This window comes from Rutidosis leptorrhynchoides, chromosome 11 (assembly GCF_046630445.1).
Source record: "Rutidosis leptorrhynchoides isolate AG116_Rl617_1_P2 chromosome 11, CSIRO_AGI_Rlap_v1, whole genome shotgun sequence".
Lineage (NCBI taxonomy): Eukaryota > Viridiplantae > Streptophyta > Magnoliopsida > Asterales > Asteraceae > Rutidosis > Rutidosis leptorrhynchoides.
This window is the reverse complement of record NC_092343.1, coordinates 9,823,292-9,845,691: the sequence shown is the minus strand read 5'-3', so window position 1 is coordinate 9,845,691 and position 22,400 is coordinate 9,823,292. Positions and strand designations below refer to the sequence as shown.

At 33.9% G+C, this 22,400-nt stretch overlaps 2 protein-coding genes and 1 pseudogene across 2 annotated transcripts; 1 reads left to right on the top strand and 2 right to left on the bottom strand.

Annotated features, from left to right (window-relative positions):
* Nucleotides 1-1,419: 1,419 nt before the first annotated feature.
* Nucleotides 1,420-3,747, top strand: LOC139877144 (F-box protein At3g07870-like). Its single transcript, XM_071864560.1, has 2 exons — nt 1,420-3,170; nt 3,337-3,747. Exons 1-2 carry the CDS (start codon nt 2,056-2,058, stop codon nt 3,338-3,340), a joined length of 1,119 nt encoding a protein of 372 aa, XP_071720661.1. The 5' UTR covers nt 1,420-2,055; the 3' UTR covers nt 3,341-3,747.
* Nucleotides 3,748-4,307: 560 nt separating this feature from the next.
* Nucleotides 4,308-6,364, bottom strand: LOC139877534 (cytokinin dehydrogenase 6-like; annotated as a pseudogene).
* Nucleotides 6,365-8,028: 1,664 nt separating this feature from the next.
* Nucleotides 8,029-10,916, bottom strand: LOC139876570 (cytokinin dehydrogenase 1-like). Its single transcript, XM_071863911.1, has 5 exons — nt 10,182-10,916; nt 9,723-9,850; nt 9,376-9,639; nt 8,715-8,977; nt 8,029-8,623 (listed from the first exon to the last, which is right to left on the bottom strand). Exons 1-5 carry the CDS (start codon nt 10,834-10,836, stop codon nt 8,302-8,304), a joined length of 1,632 nt encoding a protein of 543 aa, XP_071720012.1. The 5' UTR covers nt 10,837-10,916; the 3' UTR covers nt 8,029-8,301.
* Between the last annotated feature and the right edge of the window lie 11,484 nt (nt 10,917-22,400).

Sequence of the window (22,400 nt, the reverse complement as noted above, 5' to 3'; positions counted from 1 at the left end):
ATCCTAGTTCTTCACCTCCATTTTGGAGTAGGTATAAACATCTAACTAGCTCTATTTACATTTAAGTGTATTTTCAAGACTAGATCTTTAATGGATTTCAAATTTAAAAGGGTTAAACTTTACATGCATAAACTTGAAATTGCTTCCGCTTTATATATACATATACACACGAATTTATATGTAACAAAATGGGTTTGTGACTTTGTTTATGTATTGAAATCCATCATGTTTATCCCTAAATCTTATGGTAACAGTATCTCTAACACCCGCCGTTACCGACATCGTAATAGCTAACGATAAAAGAAATAGTGAATGATAAAAAAAGAAAATCGAAGTTAAACCTGGAAATCCAAGTCGAATTATTATGATTTTATCATACGTATGTTATGGTTTTAGGTTTGATTATACATGCATGTATATATAAGCGATGGAGTAATAATGTTAATATAAGGAAATATGATTAGTTATCGTTTTGTGTTTTTTTTTTCATACAAAGTTTCATATCAAAAAAAAAAAAAAATCTTGTTCATTGGACATTGATAAACATATATAGCCCTAACGATTGTGGTTTAACTTACTAGAACTAGGCCCTTCCACACTACTGGGCCCTGCAACCAATGGGCCCAAATTAGAAAAAAAAATCAGTCGGCCCAACCTCTTGACCCTATGGTAAAACAACGTAACCAGTAACCAGAGTGCCTGGAATGGCATTCGATTCCAAACCCTGAACATTACTCGTATATTCTAAATCGACCTCCAGTTCCACATCAGTTGAAGATATGGTTTTCATGTAAATATAATGTAGGTGGACTATTACTAAATATGCATCTTACAAGGCTACTTTTGACTGATAAGGGATAAGGGAATGTAAGGAGTTTGAATTGTAAAACCATTTTCAGATTGTGAAATGTTTGTTTTTGCTTATATAAATATTTATCTTGTATGCTTTTGTACCTTAAGACACAACAAAAAATACCCATACCTGATACCCACAAATGTGGGATATGTGGTTGTACCTTAAGAGAGAATATTATAATAAGGCATTCTACACTAGAATTAACAAATGGTTTAAATATAATATTGGTGACGTACTCACATCAAATCTCGTTCAATCCTCATTAACACCATATTTTGGGGTGAATAAGAAAAATGGTCAAAAAATTTCGTGTGATAACTTAAGATGGCTTTTTAGCAAACGATTTATCAAATTTGGACGCCACGGATTCAAAATAAGATGGGCCAATGGCCCCATTCACCTTTGGATCAACTTTGAGACCAGAACTAGGCCCTTCCACACTACTGGGCCCCCGCAACCAATTGGCCCAAATTAGAAGGAAATAAATCAGTCGGCCCAACCTCTTAAGCCTGTGGTAACAACGTAACCAGTGCCTGGAATGGCATTCGATTCGAAACCCTGAACATTATCTTCTAAATCGACCTCCAGTTCCACATCAGAATCAAAAGCAGGTAATTTACATTCGATCGGAGTAGCCTAGACCCGTTTAACCACCGCTGAACCCGTCCTCCACCGCCGCCGAACAATTAAATCACCGTCCTCCACCGCCGCAAAACAAGTAAATCACCGTCTTCTTTTCTACCATTGTATCTCTACCAGCAACATGAAGACTATCACTCCCTTCTCCCAGATATGTCAATATCAAGTTTATCTTCATTCCATATTTCGTTTTGATTCTGTTTCATTTGAATTTATTTAGGTTAATTAGTAGTTGTTGCTGTTGTTGTTCGCCGAGTGTTAGTTAGGTCACTTTGCATAAATTGCCTTTATTATCATATACTCCGTAATTGATTTATCTTACTTTGTCTCATCATATAATCCCTATAGTATAGTTTGTCCACATACCACAAAAATCGATCAAAAACCCTAAGACTTAGTTTGTGCTCAAAGATACAAAAACTTCTTATTCTGAAAAAAGAAAAAAAAAGGGAAAAAAGAGAAATAAGAGAAAGTTGTCAAAAACTAAAGGCTCCCTTTTGAAATCAGTTGTTGGTGACACCAGTCACAATTCATCCATACAAGAGTTATCGGATAATCAGATGGTTGAGATTCTTGTTAGACTACCCGTCAAAACAATCATCCATTGCAAATGTGTTTGTCGTGAGTGGCTAAATCTAATCAGCGACTCTCATTTTATTAATCTTCACCTCACCAAATCACCTCAATGTATCATGTTTCGTAGCTATCTTTCATCTTGTGAGGATCCCCCTATAGTTAAAGAGGGATCTCTAATTCTGCTCGAGATTGAAGAGCAACATGGGCGCCGTCGTTTATACCACGACCCAATCATGAGTGTGGATCTCTTCCCTGCACCAGATTTTGAAGCTTTTATAGTGTATACACACGGATCAGTTAATGGCTTGATATGTTTGTTTGGTTTTGAGTATGGATTCGATGATATGATATACTTATGTAATCCAATCACTCGAGAATATATTATCCTTCCTCCTAGGGAGATTAAAGGTAATATCCATAATTCTTATGGTTTTGGAGTCAGTTCGTTAACAGGGGAATACAAAGTTATACGGGTTTTTGAAGATTCCAAATTGCCTTTACATCTGAAAGTGAATGCGGAGATTTACACGCTTGGTACTGGCCAATGGAGACGTCTTGGTCACGTTCCTAATTCTTTTGGTTATACCGGAACATTCTTGAATAACCATGTTCATTGGCTTCTAGATGACCATGAAAATCCTCTTGAAAATATTTGCACATTTAATATTGATAACGAGACGTTTCAATTATTTCCCTCTCCTCCAGTAGGCTTAGAAGAACATGATGGGAAGTTGGTTGTTCTAAAGGGCTGCTTATGTTATGCATATTATCCTGGTCCTCCTGGAACTTGCTTAGATTTTTCCGTCTGGGTGATGAGGGATTATGGTACTATCAAGAACTCTTGGCAAAAGGAATTGGTGATCAATGAAGGCATTTATTCAATTATACAATCTGGATTTGGTTATTTTGGGTACCCAGTCGGGAGTTTGATTGATGCAACTATTTTAATGGCAAATAGTCAAGAGGACCTGTTTGTATATCATCAAGATACAAGTACAATTGAGAAATCAGAATTTGCAGGTGCGTGGACAATCAGTTATCGTCCGAGCTTTCTTAAACTCCAAGACTTTAAATCAGAGATTGTTCACAAGTTCTCGAGGTAAACATATTATTATTATGTGTGGTTTTATGATTTTTATCAACTGTTAAACCGATTTCTTTTCTAACCACTCTTGACTTACCGTTATTTATTTTTTCTTCTGCTTGAATATGCTTTTACAATATATGATGAGGAATGTGACATGTTTTTCTTTTTTCTTCAACAGGTGATGGATGGTGCTATCTTATTGTGAATCCCCCAATAGAGGAAAGGAAGATATTGCAGTTGTTTAAACATGAATATTCGGATTACCTTAAATGCACATGGTTATAGCTAGCCCAAATTAAAGTCCATTATTATAAAATCAATGTAAATATATATTTGAAAATCAACATAAGTCAACGTCCGTCTCGACCCCCGTTTGACCCTTTAAAGTCGTGACCTTCTGGACCCTTTGGTTAAACCCAATCTTGGGAAAAAGAAAAACTTCATTATTTGTGTGTGTATAGGAGTGATATGTTTCTTTCTAGAGTAAACAAAGCCTAGATGTGGACAAATTATTGATTCACATGTTTATAACAATTATAAAGGTTGTTGCTTTTGTAACGAATAAAAGTCAATAATGCAGTTGAATGATTAAGACAATTCGAACTGTGAAGACCTATCATTATCGTCTGTAAGAAGATAAGAGTTAGGTTGGTTAGTTATATTATCCCCTTTAACAAGAGCATGCTTTTAGTTAGTTACAAGATACTTATGGTTCATTTAAAAAATAGTTAGTACAGGTTTGTACTTTAAAAGAGAATATTAGAATTATATAATATTAGCCTTTATTCACATAGGATTGTCAATGATCCAAATATAATATTGGTGGCATACTCAGAAACAAAGTTGAGTAATATTATCAGAAAAATTGTACCAAGTTGTTAAGTCTCTGCAAGAAGGCGCAAGTATTATTTAAGCACAAAGTTACTTATAACATTAGGCACATTTGGAAGTAATTACATCCTCTGTTGCAACCTTCAAAACTAAAATGATAGAAACATACAATGTTATATGTTTTCCAGTTTTCTACAAATGCTACAGTTGTAATTATATATTTTTTCCCGATTAATATGTACTTTTTAAACAAGTTCATAGCTTTGTTATTCATGGTTTCATTCATGAAACTTATCATTGTCATAAAAAACTGACTGATTATTGGAAGATTCTTTGTCCAGGAGTTAATATTGCTAAAGGGTCATATGTATATTTCCTTCTAACAAAATCGTCCCATCAACTCCCAAAATGTTGTTTCCACTCGTCTTGAGTGTTGTAATGAGGTAAATACTGCTTCGTTCCAAGATTAGCCGTTTCACAAACTTCTAGAATCCTTTTGTTTTGGCTTAGAATGTAATCTAGACGTCGGTTCCTGTTGAAGATGGCATTGCAGACGATAGAAACGCAACTAAATAAAATACGTCCTCGTTCGGTGTCACCATTGATGTTTTAGTGTCCCACCTACAAAAAGTTGCATTAATTATTTAAATTTATTTGTCAGTGACGAATACAGAATCAAAACTGAACCAGTGTCTTGAATTCTATGAAGTACTTTTTATATTATACTTCATCATTATAAAGTACTTTTTATGAAAGTTACCTTGACTTGTCAACAGGGTAGATGAGTATAGGTCTGTTGCTAGTATCGGGGAGAATTTTCCCGAAAACTTCTTTAGCGAATTTGTGAATTTTGGTTTTGGGAACAAGAAGATTCAACCATGGATGAGGGACATCCCATAGACCCTTTTCTTGAAGTTTTAACTCAGAAACATGTACCCGATCCAAAAACTCTACATACGACACTTCTGATATAAAGAGTGTGGATTCATTGTAGTTGAGCTTCGTCAATAAGTTTTTCAACTTTCTGTGTATGAACAAACATAGATCAAAATTAGCGTTGGTAGGCTACATTTAGTTGGGATGGTTATGGCCATAGTGGTAGCAATTTCGTCCCTTTTATTAACGAATGGGTCGTTTAGGGTCATGTCTTATATCTAACAGGTCAGATATATTAAAAGATAACAGCTTTAAAGGAAATGGGTCAACCGGGTTGAAAGTTGCCCAAAGTGTGTATAGTCTTGAAATAATATACAACAACAACAACAACAATACCCAATCCCGCATATGCGAGGTATGGGGGAGGTGAGATGTAAACAATCCTTCCTCTATCCTAGAATAGAGGAGAAGTCGTTTCTCTATCCACGAGTCGAGAAAAATTCTCTACCCACATGAAGAGAAAGTCATCCCTCTCCCTACCCCAGAGTAGAGAGATTGCTTCCGCGCGGACCTCCGGCCTCTATATATAAAAAAAAAAAAAAATTAATAATAATAATAATAATAATAAAATAAAATAAAATAAAAATAAAAAAAATAAAAAAATAAAAAAATAGAAATAAATAAGGATAAATAAATAAATAAAAAGTAAAAGTAGAAAAGATACGCCATGAAAATGGTAGAAATCAAATTTCCATGGGTATTTAAACCTGCCTGAAAAATTAATTTAGGCTCTAAGCGACATTCAAGACGCCACAAAATCGACGCTTGTTGTTGCCTCGAATAGTAGAGCCAAAAGACCTTGTAAACAAAACTCGAGAGGCATGCCCGTAGCAAAATATGATAATTTGAATAAAATGTATTTTTAGGATCGGGTCAACCTGACCCGTAGCAAAATATACCCATTTCGACCCGTTACATAACCCACCTGACTAGCCCAGTTTTTCAACCTTTAGGAACAATTTTTACTTTGTTATCTTTCTTTAAATTCACCTGATCAATTGTAATGATGTCTTCTTGTTTAAAGTACTTGGCTATTTCCAGACAGTAAACTGTTTTCTCCTCAGAAAATAAGCGACCAGCCTGGACTGGATCTTTGTTTTTAAACGACGATCTACAGGTGTTAAGGATACCCGTTCTGTTTATCAAAACAAACCCTTATATATAATCAAATGAACCATTTGATGATGATATTAGCTGCTCTTGATCATCTGTAAATGTAGCAAAATCTGAGTAAAGTACTCTGATCCATTTCACCTGTCAAAATCAAATATTTAGTTTAAAGATTCACAACCCACTTTTTATATGCAGATCATGAACCGAAAGTTACAATCTTTTACCATTTTTGGTGCTGGTTCAAGTGAAATATGCGCTCGTGTGATGATACCAAATTGTCCAAGTCCTCCAAGAACACCATAAAAAAGGTCAGAATTTATTTCTTTTGTACATATAACCCATTAAAGAAAACGTATCCTGAATCGCCATGTTCATTAGTCAATGTGTGAAAGTTGGCAACTCTAGTATCCATCCGACCAGTGTCGCAGAACTCGAAATTACTCGGCGAGTATTCGGTCAAACTTGGTCAATCTAAGTCAAATGTCGGTCAAACTCGGGATTACTTGGAAAATCGATCAAAACTCGGGATTACTCTGAAAATTGGTCAAACTTGGTCATTTGCTGCAGGCTTTTATAATTACATCAACAGCAACAGAGGAAGACATGCTAAACTGGTAAGTATTATAAGTCGGTTTTCTTGCATAATATGAACTCATTAGTATGTAATTTCGGTTTAAAAAAAAAAGGACTAAAAAATCATAAGTTGTGTCAAGATTTGAGTTATTGGAACTCTGGTTCCCATTATCTATTCGTAGTCCTATAAAAATCATAACATATTTTTGATAAACTTGTTTGATTACTTATAAAGTGTATTGATCTAACCTTCAGGTACGGCGAGCTTGTTGTTTATACTTCTAACTATATCTAATGGGTCAAACCCATAAACGAATGTAACTAAAACAAATATGTTTGTCATCCAACTAGATTATTCAAAATTCTTCACATTTTTCTAACAGAAAAATTAAGAAAGAAGCTCGAATGGCTCGTAGGAGTCTGTTACAAACAGCCTATACCTTTTCGCTGACCACCTCAAAATTTATGCATAGTTAAAATCTTATATAAGTTTAATATGAATATGAGTCCAAATCTAATTAACTAGCAGATGATTATGAAGTGCTCAACATTTAGCTAGCAACTTAAAAACCTAAGTAATAGTTGCCATTTTTTGTGTTAAAACCATGGTTGCAAATTTCGTCCGTTGCGACGGCCGTTGCGGGGTTTTGGTGGCTAGCCCGTCTCGACTCCGTCTCGGCATCTAACAAGTCGGTCAACGGTCAAAATTCGAGTCATAGGCGGGAAAGGTTGGGTCAACGCCAGTCAAAAGTCAAAAATTCGGTTAAAGACGGTCAAACCACTCAAAATTAACGTAGTTTAGTGTTACTTTTTTGTATTAAATTAGTTGTAACATCGATTATAGGTACAAAGTGGTCAAAGAAAGTCTTTTTGCTTTAAAATATGGGTGTATATATATTTATATATTTGAAAGTCAACGTCCGTCTCGACCCTTTTAAGGTCCCGACCGTCTCGACCCTTTGGTCAAAACCCAATCTTGGGAAAAAGAAAAACTTCATTATTTGAGTGTGTATAGTAGTGATATGTTTCTTTCTTGAGTAAAGAAATCCTAGATGTGGGCAAAATATTGATTAATATGTTTATAGCAATTATAATGGTTGTTGCTTTCGTAACGAATAAAAGTCAATAATGCAGTTGAATGATTAAGACGATTCAAACTGTGAAGACCTATCATTATACCGAGCTATGTATCAGGACTAATAATCATATCGTCTTTAAGAAGATAGAGTTAGGTTTGTTAGTTATATTATCCACATTGACAAGAACATGCTTTTAGTTAGTAACAAGATACTATAATTCATTTTGAAAATAGTTAGTACATGTTTGTACATTAAGAGATAATATTAGAATTAGATTAAAAATATTCATGAACAAAGTTATGTTAAAATATCAAGAATCTAATTGAAGTTTAAGTCTCTGCAAGAAAGCATAAGTATTATTTGAAGTTACTTCTAAAAAAAGTAATAACATCGTCTGTTGCAACCATCAAAACCAAAATGATGAAACATGCCAAGATAAATGTTTTTTTCTAATTTTAATTTATTTTCTACATATGCTACAACTGAAATTATATATATATATATATATATATATTCCGATAAGAATGTACATTTTTAACAAGTTCGTAGCTTTGTTACGCTTGAGCTTGAATGGTGAATACTCATGGTCTCGTTCGAACAACTTATCATTGTTATAAAAAACTGACCGATTTTTGGAAAATTCTTTGTCCAGGAGTTAATATTGCTAAAGGATCATATGTGTATTTCCTTCTAACAAAATCGTCCCATCGACTCCCAAAATGTTGTTTCCACTCGTCTTGAGTGTTGTAATGAGGCAAATACTGCTTGGTTTCGAGCTTAGCTGTTTCACAAACTTCTAAAATCCTTTTGTTTTGGCTTAAGATGTAATCTAGACCGTCGGTTCCTGTTGAAGATGGCATTGCAGACGATAGAAACGCAACTAAATAAAACACATCCTCGTTCGGTGTCACCATTGATGTTTTAGTGTCCCACCTACAAAAAGTTTCATAATTTTTTTTTAAAATAAATTTATCATTTACTCAGTCACAATCAAAACTCAAAGGGGTCCATAATTTTCTGCTACCTTGACTTGTCAACTGGGTAGATGAGTATAGGTCCGTTGCTAGTATCGGGGAGAATTTTCCCGAAAACTTCGTTAGCGAATTTGTAAATTTTGGTTTTGGGAACAAGAAGATTCAACCATGGATGAGGGACATCCCATAGACCCTTTTCTTGAAGTTTCAACTCGGATACATGTACTCGATCCAAGAACTCTACGTACGAAACTTGTGATATGAAGAGTGTGGATTCATTGTAGTTCAGTTTCGACAATAAGTTTTCAACTTTCTGTATATCAACAAACATAGATTAATATTAGTATAGTTGGTACGGTTATAGCCAAAGTGGTAGCAATGTCGAACCTTTCATTAACGAATGAGTTGATTTGGGACATGTTTTCTATCTAACGGGTCAATTATATTAAAAGAAAATAGCTTGAAAGGAAATGGGTCAAACGGGTTGAAAGTTGCCCAAAATGTACTTTTAATATATTCAATGAAAAAAGATATTTTTGAAATAACATATATTCGAACCAAAATATGATATTATGAATAAAATGTAATCTTATGGACAACAGTGTCTTTGGGTCGGGTCAACCTGACCCGTACCAAAATATACCCATTTTGACCCGTTACATAACCCACCTGACTAGCCCAATTTTTTCAACTTCAAACTTTTCACTTTACCTGATCAATTTTAACGCTATCTTCTTGTTTAAAGTACTTAGCGATTTCCAGACAGTAAACTGTTTTCTCCTCAGAAAATAACCGACCAGCCTGGACCGTATCTTTGTTTTTAAACGACGACCTCCAGTTGTTAAGGATACCCGTTCTGTTTATCAAAACAAACCCTTCTATATAATCGAATGAACCATTTGATGACGATATTAGATGCTCTTGATCATCTGTAAATGTAGCAAAATCTGAGTAAAGTACTCTGATCCATTTCACCTGTCAAAATAAAAAATTTAGCTAAAAGATTTACAACCCACTTTTTATATGCAGATCATGAGCCGAAAGCTACAATCTTTTACCATTTTCGGTGCTGGTTCAAGCGAAATATGCGCTCGTGTGATGATACCAAATTGTCCAAGTCCTCCAAGAACACCATAAAAAAGGTCAGAATTTATTTCTTTTGTACATGTAACTACTTGTCCTGTCCCTGCGAAATCCAAAATTTAAGTAAATCTATATTATTTTCTCTAATGGGCTTTTGAATAAGTGCATGATATTATTTGTTTTTTTAATCATTTTTATGCAAATTTACCATCATACCCTTCAAGTGTAGTCTCTTTCAAATCCAGAAATTATACTTGTACTTTCTTTTTAGTTTGGTCCCCTAAATAAAGTCTTTAATATGACAATGTTGTTAGTTTGTCTTCACTATTTTCACTATCTTCCATATGGCATCATGACAGTGCCACTTATTAGTATTATTTGGTTGTAAATTTTGCAACTGATCATACACAAGTATAAGTTTTATGAAAATATACCTGTAACAACTTCAAGCTGATGAACATTATTGATTTGAGGTCCATGTCTAAAAGCTTGTCCGCTAATTCCGGCGTTAGATAACGTACCACCAACCGTTAAATGAAGATAATCGGTCCATGATTTTGGTGCTAACCCATGTTTAAGACTCTCATGCAAAATATCAATCCAAAGTGCACCAGCCGAAACATCCACAAAAGGCGTTTTTGTTTTTGTATCGCCATTAATGTGAAAGTTCATTTCTTGAGATTTAGCTAATGATTCCATATTTATGACCACACCTTGATGTGCTTGAGCTTGACCTTCAAGTGAGTGACCATGACCTCTAGGTGCGACGGTTAAACCGGATGTGGGTCCCATTTGGAATATAAAGTTTATGAGATTTGAAATATCAGAAACTGATTTTGGGTTTAAAATGGCTGCAGGGTGGTAAGTGTATCTATTTCCAAAATCTTTAGCTGCATAACGAAGGTTTTCGAATTGAATTTCACCATCAAGTTTTAAACTTCTGTTTAGTGAACTAATTGATGCATGGTTTGGAAGATCACATGTTGTTGATGTAGCAAAGTTTTTGGTAAACATTTTGTTTCTATCAAAATTGCAGCCTAATATGAAGGTTATTAAAATCTCGAAAACAAAATTTGTGTGTTTAAGCATGTTATTTGGTAGTAGAGATAATGAGAATATGTTTTGTTTTGTATTATTAAAGAAGATGGTGTTTAAAATTTCATGAATAAAATGAGAGGTTTTCAAGAGCTATATAAAGGGAATGATGAAATGATGTAGTAAAAACTTTTTATCATCATAACTTTTTACTCAATAATTCACCATGCAAGAAATATACTACATTTGGACACGAATTTACCTTTTTTGTGCTTATAGTTTTGAGTGTACTTAAGGACAAGTTAATCAAATTTGATTATTTAAAGATCTTAGTAACAACTTATTGTTTAAAACATGTTACTATATAATACCTGTAAAAGTACTTGTTATGATATTTAACTAATATGATCATTATATGGTTTCTATACTGTTTCTTGAAAATGATCTTCAAAGCACATAAAAGATCTTTAAACCGCGTAGACGAGTATATATGTCGGGTTAGTTTAGTCGAAAAAGCTTGTGTTAGTTATTGAAACCAATTTTTCACATGAAAGATGTATAAAAGTGATTTTGTATTTACAAGTAATTGCAAAAGGTTTGGCAAATCCTACTGCACTTATCTTTTAGTTGCCAACTTTTTGAAAACTTTTCCAGTTTTTGTGTGTTTTCTATGGACAATATGTGTAGTGACTCATATCCTCAACCTTAAGAAATTGATGGTCACGAAGATTATTAGGTAATTTGTGATTGCTTACTTTGAAATTTAGTCCATATAAATTTATTACTTTATACATATTTTTGGCAAGACCTTGATATACACATGTAATAGTTACGAATACAAACACAAACTACAAATCATCATTATTTAGAACTTAATTAACTAAAGTCATTTTTTCAAAGTTTAGTAGTATAAGTGTGAAAACCCTATATGTGAATCTCTAAACTAAATACTATGTATGAACGCGTTTATGTTAGTAACAATAGTAAATAGACGGTATAGTTTTTATTTTATTTTATTATAAACTGCAAATACACAGAGTTATAAATAGTTGCCTTCATATCGGTAGGTCTAAGCCCTTTGCTTATTTGCACTAGAACTCATTAATCAAGATGTTATGATTTTAAGCTTTAGTTTGCTCGATACAATCTGTATATCATATATAATAATTAAAGTTTCTAGCGAAATAGACCAAGGCACCAAGCTAACTTTTGTTAGAAATAGAAACTACCTATGACATTAATCCATAAGTAAAGTCCATACATGGTGATATTTTTGTTAATACATCAGGTAGTGGATCGAGTTGTTGGCATAACATTGTTTCGACTTGCTTAAAAGTTGATACCGAGGGCATCTTGCCATCGAACATATTTCATATGGGGATCGGAAATGGTACCAAAGTGCGGTTTTGGCATGACTTGTGGTGTGGCAATACTACTTTGTTTTCTCGTTTCAATAGATTATACCACCTGGATTTATGTAAAGATGATATGGTTGCTAATAAATGGGTAGATGGTCATTGGCATTGGACATGGGCCAGGGAATACTTGGGTAGCCGAAACGAACAACTTTTATGTTCTCTTCAGAATGAAATCAGCAACATTCACTTGTCGGATAGGATAGACTCATGGTCTTGTTCGATTTTGAGTGATGGCTTGTATACGGTGAAGGCTGCTAGACTTTTGATTGATCGAAAGATTCTGCCTGTTTCGGATATAGACACCATTTGGTTCAAGTTCTTACCTAGGAAGGTGAATGTTTTCTTATGGAGGTTTAGACTCGATGCTCTTCCTACTCGTTGGAACCTATCTGCGAGAGGTATAGAGTTACCTACGGTTGTGTGCCCGGTTTGTAATAATGAAGTTGAATTGAAAGATCATCTGTTTTTCACGTGTGAGGTGGCTTCGGATTTATGGCGTAAGGTTCGGTTGTGGCTTGATTGTGATATGCTCACCTTTTTATCGTGGGATTCATTCATTTCGTGGTTAGAGGGTATTAGTTTACCTACTTCGAGCAAGAATCGGGTTGTGGCGATTATTGTGACTCTTCTTTGGGCAATTTGGCGATTTCGAAACGGTATTGTTTTTAATAACGTTTTTTGTAATCTTAGTAGTCTTTTTTATATTATTAGATTACTTTCTTTTAGATGAATTAAAAATATGGGCCATTTAGTTTCTAATTGGAACTCATGGCTTGCTATTCATTTGTAATCATCTCTTAGCGTCTTGCTAGAGATCGTTTTTATTTTATAATATAATATATATTCTTTGGCCATTAAAAAAAAATCCGTATGTAGGGAAAAAAAAATTATTTGGAAATTCATTTGTTGATTCTATGTAAATAATGATTCTATGTAAATAAACCTTAGATAGTTAAGAGATTTTTTCCTTCAAACTATTCGGAATGAGGAGTATGTTTAACTCTAATATACAAAATTTATCCAAAACAGTCCATGACTATATTCCAAACCTTCCTGATCGATCACCTGAAGATTTGAAGTTACCATACTCACAAAGAGTTTAGAGTCCCAACCTAATGGGTTAGGATTAAGGTGGCAATGAATGTTCCATTCATAGATATTCATCTGATGTGATTCATTTATAATGGATATGAATGATCTAAATGAACGAATAATAGATGTGGATATGAAGATGGATATAAATGATCAAAATATTTTGTATATTGGATATGGATGACAATTAATCATCCATGAATATATCCATATATTATCACCCAAAATACATCTATATATACATATATACGTACTATAATCTATGCATATACATCTACATATTGATATACATATACATATAATCCATAAATTTTAAGTTATTAACAAAAATAAGGGTTATAAAAGTTTACAATTATTAAATTGTTACATTTAATATTAAACGTTACATTTTTAGATTGGTTTAAACATTTATTTACTTAAATTGTAACGTATTTTGTTCAACTGAAATCACACTCAGCGATAAATTACAATCAAAACTTGTGTAATAAATTAAAAACACAAAAATTATACATTTACATATGTTATAATCTATATATTCAGTTTCCATGTCGTTAGATTAATAATTTATTGTATATTAAATGAATGTCAGTTAATCGGCTTAATCTATTAGATATGGATAGATGAAATATAACTAAACGGATATGGATAAGTAACAATTAAATGGATATAAATAGACTTCGATTATGGTACCTTCGGATTCATCCGCGATTGATGGTGTTTCGGGGTCGATTAAATCTTTTCCCGAATCTGATGCATTGATGACGAATTCGGAGGCCGAGACCGTTAGGGGGGATGATATCCGCCGTACATCCGAAGTGACCCCTCCAAAGGCGACTAAAGTGAGACTTTCGAGAAGACAACGTCGGATACAAGGAGTCGAGATCGAGAAGTTTGAAGAATTCATCAAAGATGCTTGAGCTCTATTTTATGACTTGTGGTTGTGTGGTTGAGATAAAGATGGTTGCTAATCGTTCGTTTTACATTCGATTGGTCATCGTCTTTATTTGGTTGTTTGATTGTTGATTTTTGTAATTCTTAATCTTTATGTTTGGTGCGACCTAGGTTAGTTATGTTATAGTTTTGTGCTCGGTTCTCTTAGGTTGTATGTTTTTTAAAGACCTCAATTTATGTTGAAGTCCTTTATTTTAATGCAAGTTCAACTTTTTTCGCTAAAAAAAAAAAAAAAAAAAAAATCAGTCCATCCATTATCATCCCTACCGTAGTTGTGAAGGTTTAAACAAAACTTAGATATTTGATGCAATGCACGTACCTTTTTGTTATTGATCGAGTTCGAATACTGGTCAAACAAGTTATGTTGTTGGTCTAAACTCTAAAGATGCCTTTTGAGATATGTGACCACCTATTAGGCACGTTAAACTTTTAGACCAATCAACCCGAGTAAGAATATATATTCTTCCAATTAAGTATTATTTATTTATTTTTTTATTTATCTATTTATTTATTTATTTATTTGTTGTATACATACTATTAGAAGTGGACTTTGTGGTCGTTCCCCTTATTTTATTTTATTTTATTTTTTTAATTATTAGAAGTGGACTTTGTGGTCGTTCCCCTTATTTTATTTAATTTTTTTTGTCGTTTAACACCCATTCACACTAGCAAATTTCATTTTACCCCCTTAACTATCTTAGCCTCTTAAATTCTGCAGGGGTTAAAAGCGTAACTATAATTTTTTATTTAAAAAAAAAAAAAAAAAAAACTTCCATCTTCCTACTTATCACGAATTAATTTTCACCGCGAGAGTTTGTCGTCGTTCCCCCGCCCCCCCCCCCCCCCCCCCCCCCATTTTTTTGTCGTTTAACAACACCCCTTCACACTGGTAAATTTCAGTTTACCCCCTCAACTATCTTAGCCTCTTAAATTCTACAGGGGTTAAAAGCGTAACTACAGTTTTTAATTTAAAAAAAAAAAAACTCATCATAAACTTCAACGGGCTCTATATTCCTACTCATCACGAATTAATTTTCACCGCTACTACTATTAAACTTAAAATAATTTAACGAGCAAAAGGAGACTAACTACGTCCGAAACGGATACTTTTTTAAAAACGCTAATTACACCGACATCTAAATGGGTCTTAACACATTTGCCGTTTCTCTTTCTGTACATACACAACGTTACGTTAAATACGAATATGTAGGCCGAAAGCCCCCGCCGCATTGCGCGGGCTGCTCCGGACTAGTTATTAGTAATTTGTAAAGTAAAATATTCCCAAAATTCTTATCTAATTAGCCGCATAGTCGTATTGTAATGTAATGAAAATGATTCGCGGCGGTATTGGCATATCTTTGGATGCACGAACATTTTTATAATAAAGTATAAATAAACGATGAATAGAGGAGTAGAGGACGCTTTCTTGTTTAATACACCATAAGCAAAGATTTTTCATAAGTTAAAAAAAAAATGTTAGAAATGTATCAAAATGTAATTATTTATGTTGTAAGCAGAGCAAGCCATCAAGGGGACCTCTTTTGAAGTTTAATAAAGACAAAATTATGTGTTTGGTCCTTAAAATTTGTCAAAAATTACATGGATGACCCTTTTCTTATATTTTAATCTGATGACCTTAAACTTTGCAATTGTAACGTCGTTAATTTTTCGTCGTTAAGCATAATCATGTGCATGGCACGTGAGGACATTTTTTTTTTCAATTCATCTCATCTTTATTATTATTTTTCCTTTCTCTTCATCTTCAATGGGACAAATCCTAAAGTTATATAAAATTCAAATATAATTTCAAATCAAGACCCTAAAATCAATTCTCTCAAAATAAATAATAACTTTACTAATGAAATAAACAAACAATTAAATTTACACAACAATCAAAGCTAATATGTAACAACAATTAAATCAACGACAATTTTTTGTAAAAGTTAACTACTGAAATGAAGAAACAATCAAATTACTTATTGGAGTAGGATGCCCTACATGTCATTATTACTGTAGTGTCCTGTTCATATCGATTATAAACGTCACGTACTTATTGGTGTCATTGCGAGGTATTGACCTCTATATGTGACATTTTTCAAAATCTGCATTCGTTTTTATAATACAAACCATAACCTTTATTATAATCAAAGGTTCAAACAGCATAATAATGATTACCGTTTAGCGATAATCTTAGTTTTACAAACTTTACATTTGATAATAACAATACGATTTCCAACATATTTCACATTACAAATCTTTCGATATGCAGTTTTATTTTTGACACAAATATGCATACTCCAAATCCTGCTTAAATTCGGCATAATGCAGCGGAAGCTTTTATTTATCACCTGAGAATAAACATGCTTAAAACGTCAACATAAAGTTGGTGAGATATAGGTTTAATGCTAGCAGCGTTATAAATATAGACCACAAGATTTAATATACATAAACGTTTTAATAAAAATATTCTAAGTGGTTGAGCACTTGATAACCATACTTAACATTTATTCAACGTCGCATATTCCCTTTATTATGAAATCTCACTACACAATACCAAGTGTAGTCACCGAAACGAAGTACTGTGCAACCGTTGAATACTGGTCGTCCAGTCCGGTTGGGGTTGTCAGGCCCGATAGATCTATCAACAGGATTCGCGTTTACAATACCGCATGTAAATAGTAGTTACCAAGTTACATGGAAGTATGCCAGTGGTACAACTCAACGTAGAATATATATTTTAAATCACTTGTGTCCATAACGTAAATCATAAAATGCATGTATTCTCATCCCGAAATATTTAGAGTTTAAAAATGGGACTATATACTCACTTTTGCCTTGAAGATATATAACACGGCCTGGTCTCCGATAGATATCACGAACCTAACCATATATAATATATCAACATATTTTCTTTTTCCAATAATCGTTACATGTATACTTATAATACTTTTAATATCTAGTAGTCCGTAGTTAGCAGTCCGATGTTAGTGGTCCACAATTAGTTGTTCAATAAAATAAATAAAGACCCCATCGTATTCGTATTGATCGGAATTAATCTCGACCCATGGTACCGTGTTGTCAAATGACGTATTGTGTACATGTGTCTTATGATTTAAAATCGTGACCCAAAGTACCGTATTGTCAAATGATGTATTGTGTACAATCATGAGGTCTTATAATTAATCTTCTGTGTTGTTTACGGGTGGTCCTGAAATATATAAAATCAAATCATAAGTAAATATATATAAAATATCATATTTATTAGCAAAGATATGATTAGTTTAGTTTTACTCCAAATAATTTCGTAGCTAAACTAGCTTCGGATACCAAATTTTGTTTTAGCCATAGTTTCTTCAATACAACTCCGTTTTTGTTGGTTCAACTTGCCACTTCCTTGGATCGAGCCATTATTTATGAATATGAACTGTAAATACCTTGGTTTGTATTCGAAATCACATGTTATAGGTCAAACTTGGCTGAATCTTATGAAAGTGATCATTTCCGTCATAAAAATAACATCTAGATGATCATTTTTATAAAAATACTTACACTTTGAGTTATACCATGAGATTTTTATATATTAATGTATTCATAAGAAATATCATTTTTCCAGAATATAAACTTCCAATTCAAAGTTTAAGATGGTTTTTAATTATCCAACCCAAAACAGCCCCCTGGTTGTACTCCGACGACGTAGATTAAGTTTTAAGGTGTTCTTTGTAAAATCAAGTTGTATCTTGTTAAGTTAGCATATAATTATGATCTATTACAGGTCTTGAAGTGTTTTAAAAGTCAAGTTAGAAGGATCTATTTAGTTTGCGAACAAGTTTGAAATCATTCAAACTATGTTTTTGTTGTTATAATTCGTATATTCGTAGTAAGGTAGTTATAATTGAACAAGATGATGAACAAAGGTTATAGTTCAAGTATGATGAAGAAAGTTACTGAATAAACAAGATATGAACTTGTTCTTGATGACTTGGAATATTAAGAAGTGAAATCATGAAAAGAAACAAAGGTTGCAAGTAAGTTTATATCTTGATTTAAGTTAATTAACTTACATAAATTGAATCAAAGTTTAAACATAGTTTTACCTTGATTATGAAGCTAGAAACTTATGAGAACCTTGAAGAACACTTAAAGGTTGAAGATGAGAGAGTTTAGAAGTTAATCTAGCTTGAAAGAAAGTTGGTATGAAAGTATATGTATCTGTATGTAAACGTGTATATGTATGTATATATATATAGATTTTAAGTTTTGATTTCTAGCTCATAAGTCTTCCTAGATGTTAACACTTGATCCCACATGTTGTTGACTAACAAAGGTTGCTAAGAGCAGATAATTGAGGTCTAATAATTGGTATTTATCAATAGTAAATACATCTAGAAGCTGCGTATAATATGGTTACATATACCCTAGGTATACGTGTAGAAATCTTGAGGAAACGGAACAAGAATTCAAATATAACTATTTTTTGTGAATATACTTATATTGTTTTATGTATTTAAGCCCTTTAAAAGTGATTAAATACGTATTTATACGATACTTGTATAAGCATTATAGGTTATAGGTATATATGTCAAAGAACGTTACATATAGTTACCGTTTTGAAAACTTAATTTAGTAGTCTCAAAGTATACTTATAACTCATTGTTATTAGTACACAATGAGATGTTAAACCATTCTTAGATCATGTTAAATATGTATAAATATGTATATGTTCACAACGTATAATTATTGTAAGTTATATAGTTCGTGATATCATCGATCAAATTGGACGGTCAAACGTTGTGTAAAACTCTTTTCAAAAATACAAGACTCAACAATTTAGATTGCTTATTATGTTGGTAATGTTTAATTTATATAAATATTAATCTTATATGTATAAAACGATCGGAAAAATCCGGGTCGTTACAGTACCTACCCGTTAAATAAATTTCGTCCCGAAATTTTAAAGTTGTACCTATTTTGCGTTCTCGGGAAACAAATGTGGGTACTTTTGTTTCATCTGATCCTCTCATTCCCAAGTAAACTCGGGACCCCTTCGAGCATTCCAACAAACCTTAACGATTGGTATGTTGCTTTGCTTGAGCTGTTTAACTTCACGGTCCATGATTTCGAATGGTTCTTCTATGAATTGTAGTTTCTCGCCGACTTGGATTTATTCAAGAGGAATGGTGAGGTCTTCCTTTGCAAGATACTTCTTAAGGTTTGAAACATGAAATGTATTATGTACTCCGGCGAGTTGTTGTGGTAACTCAAGTCGATAAGCTACCGGTCCAATGCGTTCGATGATCTTGAACGGGCCTACATACCTTGGGTTCAATTTATCCCTTTTTCCGAAACGTATTACACCTTTCCAAGGTGACACCTTTAGCATAACCATATTACCGATCTGAAACTCTAATGGTTTCCTTTGGACATCGGCGTAGCTCTTTTGGCGACTACTGGCTGTTTTCAATCTCTCCTTGATTTGTACTATCTTCTCAGTAGTTTCGTGTATGATCTCGGGACCAGTTAATCGTCGATCTCCTACTTCATTCCAACAGATAGGAGATCTACACTTCCTTCCATACAGTGCTTCAAATGGTGCAGCTTTAATGCTCGCATGATAACTATTATTATACGAGAATTCTGCTAATGGTAGATATTTATCCCATCCGTTTCCAAAAACGATCACACATGCCCTGAGCATGTCTTCAAGAGTCTGAATTGTTCTTTCACTCTGCCCGTCAGTTTGTGGATGATATGCGGTGCTCATATCCAAACGAGTTCCCAGGGCCTCCTGTAGTGATTGCCAGAACTTTGATGTAAATCTACTATCACGATAGGATATAATGGAAATAGGTATTTCATGCCTTGAAATAATTTCCTTTATGTATAATCGTAATAGTTTCTCCATTCTATCCGTTTCTTTTATAGGCAAGAAATGTGCAGATTTGGTGAGATGATCAACTATTACCTAAATGGTGTCATAACCCCATGCAGTCTTAGGTAACTTTGTGATAAAATCCATGGTAATACCGTCCCACTTCCATTCTGGGATTTCTGGTTGTTGAAGTAACCCTGACGGCTTCTGATGTTCTGCTTTGACTTTGGAACAAGTTAAACATTCACCGACATATGTTGCAACGTCTGTCTTTAAATTAGGCCACCAATAATGCGTCTTAAGATCTTGATACATCTTTCCAACTCCAGGATGTATCGAGTATCTTGTCTTATGTGCCTCGTTCAATATCAACTTCCTTAATCCACCCAACTTTGGTACCCAAATACGTTTTGCAAAATATTGAATTCCGTCTTCCTGTATAACGAGTTGCTTCTCATACTTCTTCATTATTTCATTTCCTATGTTTTCCTTAGTAAGAGCTTCTCGTTGAGCCTCTTTGATTTGTGAGTTGAGATTCATGCGAATTTTTATGTTCATCGCTCGTACTCGAATTGGCTCTCGTTCCTTTTTGCTTAAAGCGTCGGCCACTACATTCGCTTTCCTGGAATGATAGCGAATCTCACAATCATAGTCGTTTATCAGCTCGACCCACCTACGTTGCCTCATGTTCAGCTGTTTTTGATCGAAAATATGTTGAAGGCTTTTATGATCGGTAAAAACAGTGCATTTAACCCCATATAAGTAGTGTCTCCATATCTTCAATGCAAACACTACTGCTCCCAGTTCTAGATCATGCGTCGTATAATTTCGCTCGTGAATCTTCAATTGTCGGGATGCGTACGCAATAACTTTCTTTCGTTGCATAAGGACGCAACCAAAACCTTGTCGCGAAGCGTCATATTATATCTCAAAATCATCGTTCTCTTTAGGTAACGATAAAATAGGCACCGTAGTCAACTTCTTCTTCAGTAATTAAAATGTACTCTCCTGCTCAGAAGTCCATTCGTACTTCTTCCCTTTTTGCGTTAACGCTGTTAATGGTTTAGATATTCGGGAAAAATCTTGAATAAACCTTCTATAATAACCGGCTAAACCCAAAAATTGACGTATTTGTGTTGGTGTCTTAGGAGTCTCCCATTTTTCAATGCCTCAATTTTAGCTGGATCAACCTGAATTCCTTTGCTACTAACAACGTGGCCAAGAAATTGCACTTCTTTCAACCAAAATGCACACTTAGAAAATTTGGCGTATAACTGTTCTTTTCTTAACAATTCTAATACCAACCTTAAATGCTGCTCATGCTCTTGCTCATTTTTAGAATAGATAAGAATATCGTCAATGAAAACGATAACAAACTTATCTAGATACGGACTACAAACTCGATTCATGAGGTCCATGAATACAGCTGGCGCATTCATCAATCCAAACGGCATGACCAAAAACTCGTAATGACCGTAGCGTGTCCGGAAAGCAGTTTTCGGAATATCTTCTTCTTTGACGCGTAGTTGATGATAGCCCGATCTTAGGTCGATTTTTGAATAAACACATGATCCTTGCAGTTGATCAAATAAGTCGTCAATTCTCGGTAGTGGATACCGATTCTTGATAGTTAACTTATTTGATTCATGGTAATCTATACACATTCGGAAGGATCCATCTTTCTTCTTGACAAATAAAATCGGAGCTCCCCACGGTGAAGTGCCCGGTCGAATGAAATCATGGTCCAGTAATTCTTGTAACTGGCTTTCTAACTCTTTCATCTCAGATGGTGCAAGTCTGTATGGGGTACGAGCCACTGGTGCAGCTCCTGGTACTAGATCTATCTGAAATTCTACAGATCTAAATGGAGGTAATCCCGGCAACTCTTCCGGAAAGACTTCAGGAAAATCTTTTGCTACAGGCACGTCGTTGATGCTCTTCTCTTTTTCCTTCGTTTAGACTTTATTAACATGTGCTAAGATAGCATAGCACCCTTTCTTCAAGCACTTTTGGGCTTTCAAACAGCTAATGAGTTTTAGCTTTGAATTACTCTTCTCTCCATAAATCATTACTGGCGTTTTATCCTTACGAGGAATGCGAATTGCCTTCTTGGCACACACAACTTCAGCTCATATTTTGGACATCCAGTCCATGCCGACTATTACATCAAAACTTCCTAATTCTACGGGTATCAAATCAATTTTAAACGTTTCTCCGGCTAAATTTATTTTACAATCACGGCAAATTTTATGGGCTTTAATTAGTTTACCATTAGCTAACTCAATCAT

Coding starts and splice junctions, on each gene's coding strand:
- LOC139877144 (XM_071864560.1), top strand. CDS start 2,056: ATGGTTGAGATTCTTGTTAGACTACCCGTCAAAACAATCATCCATTGC.
- LOC139876570 (XM_071863911.1), bottom strand. CDS start 10,836: ATGCTTAAACACACAAATTTTGTTTTCGAGATTTTAATAACCTTCATA. Junction 9,640..9,722: donor TTGAACCAGCACCGAAAATG/GTAAAAGATTGT, acceptor TTATTTTGACAG/GTGAAATGGATCAGAGTACT. Junction 8,624..8,714: donor TACCCAGTTGACAAGTCAAG/GTAGCAGAAAAT, acceptor AACTTTTTGTAG/GTGGGACACTAAAACATCAA.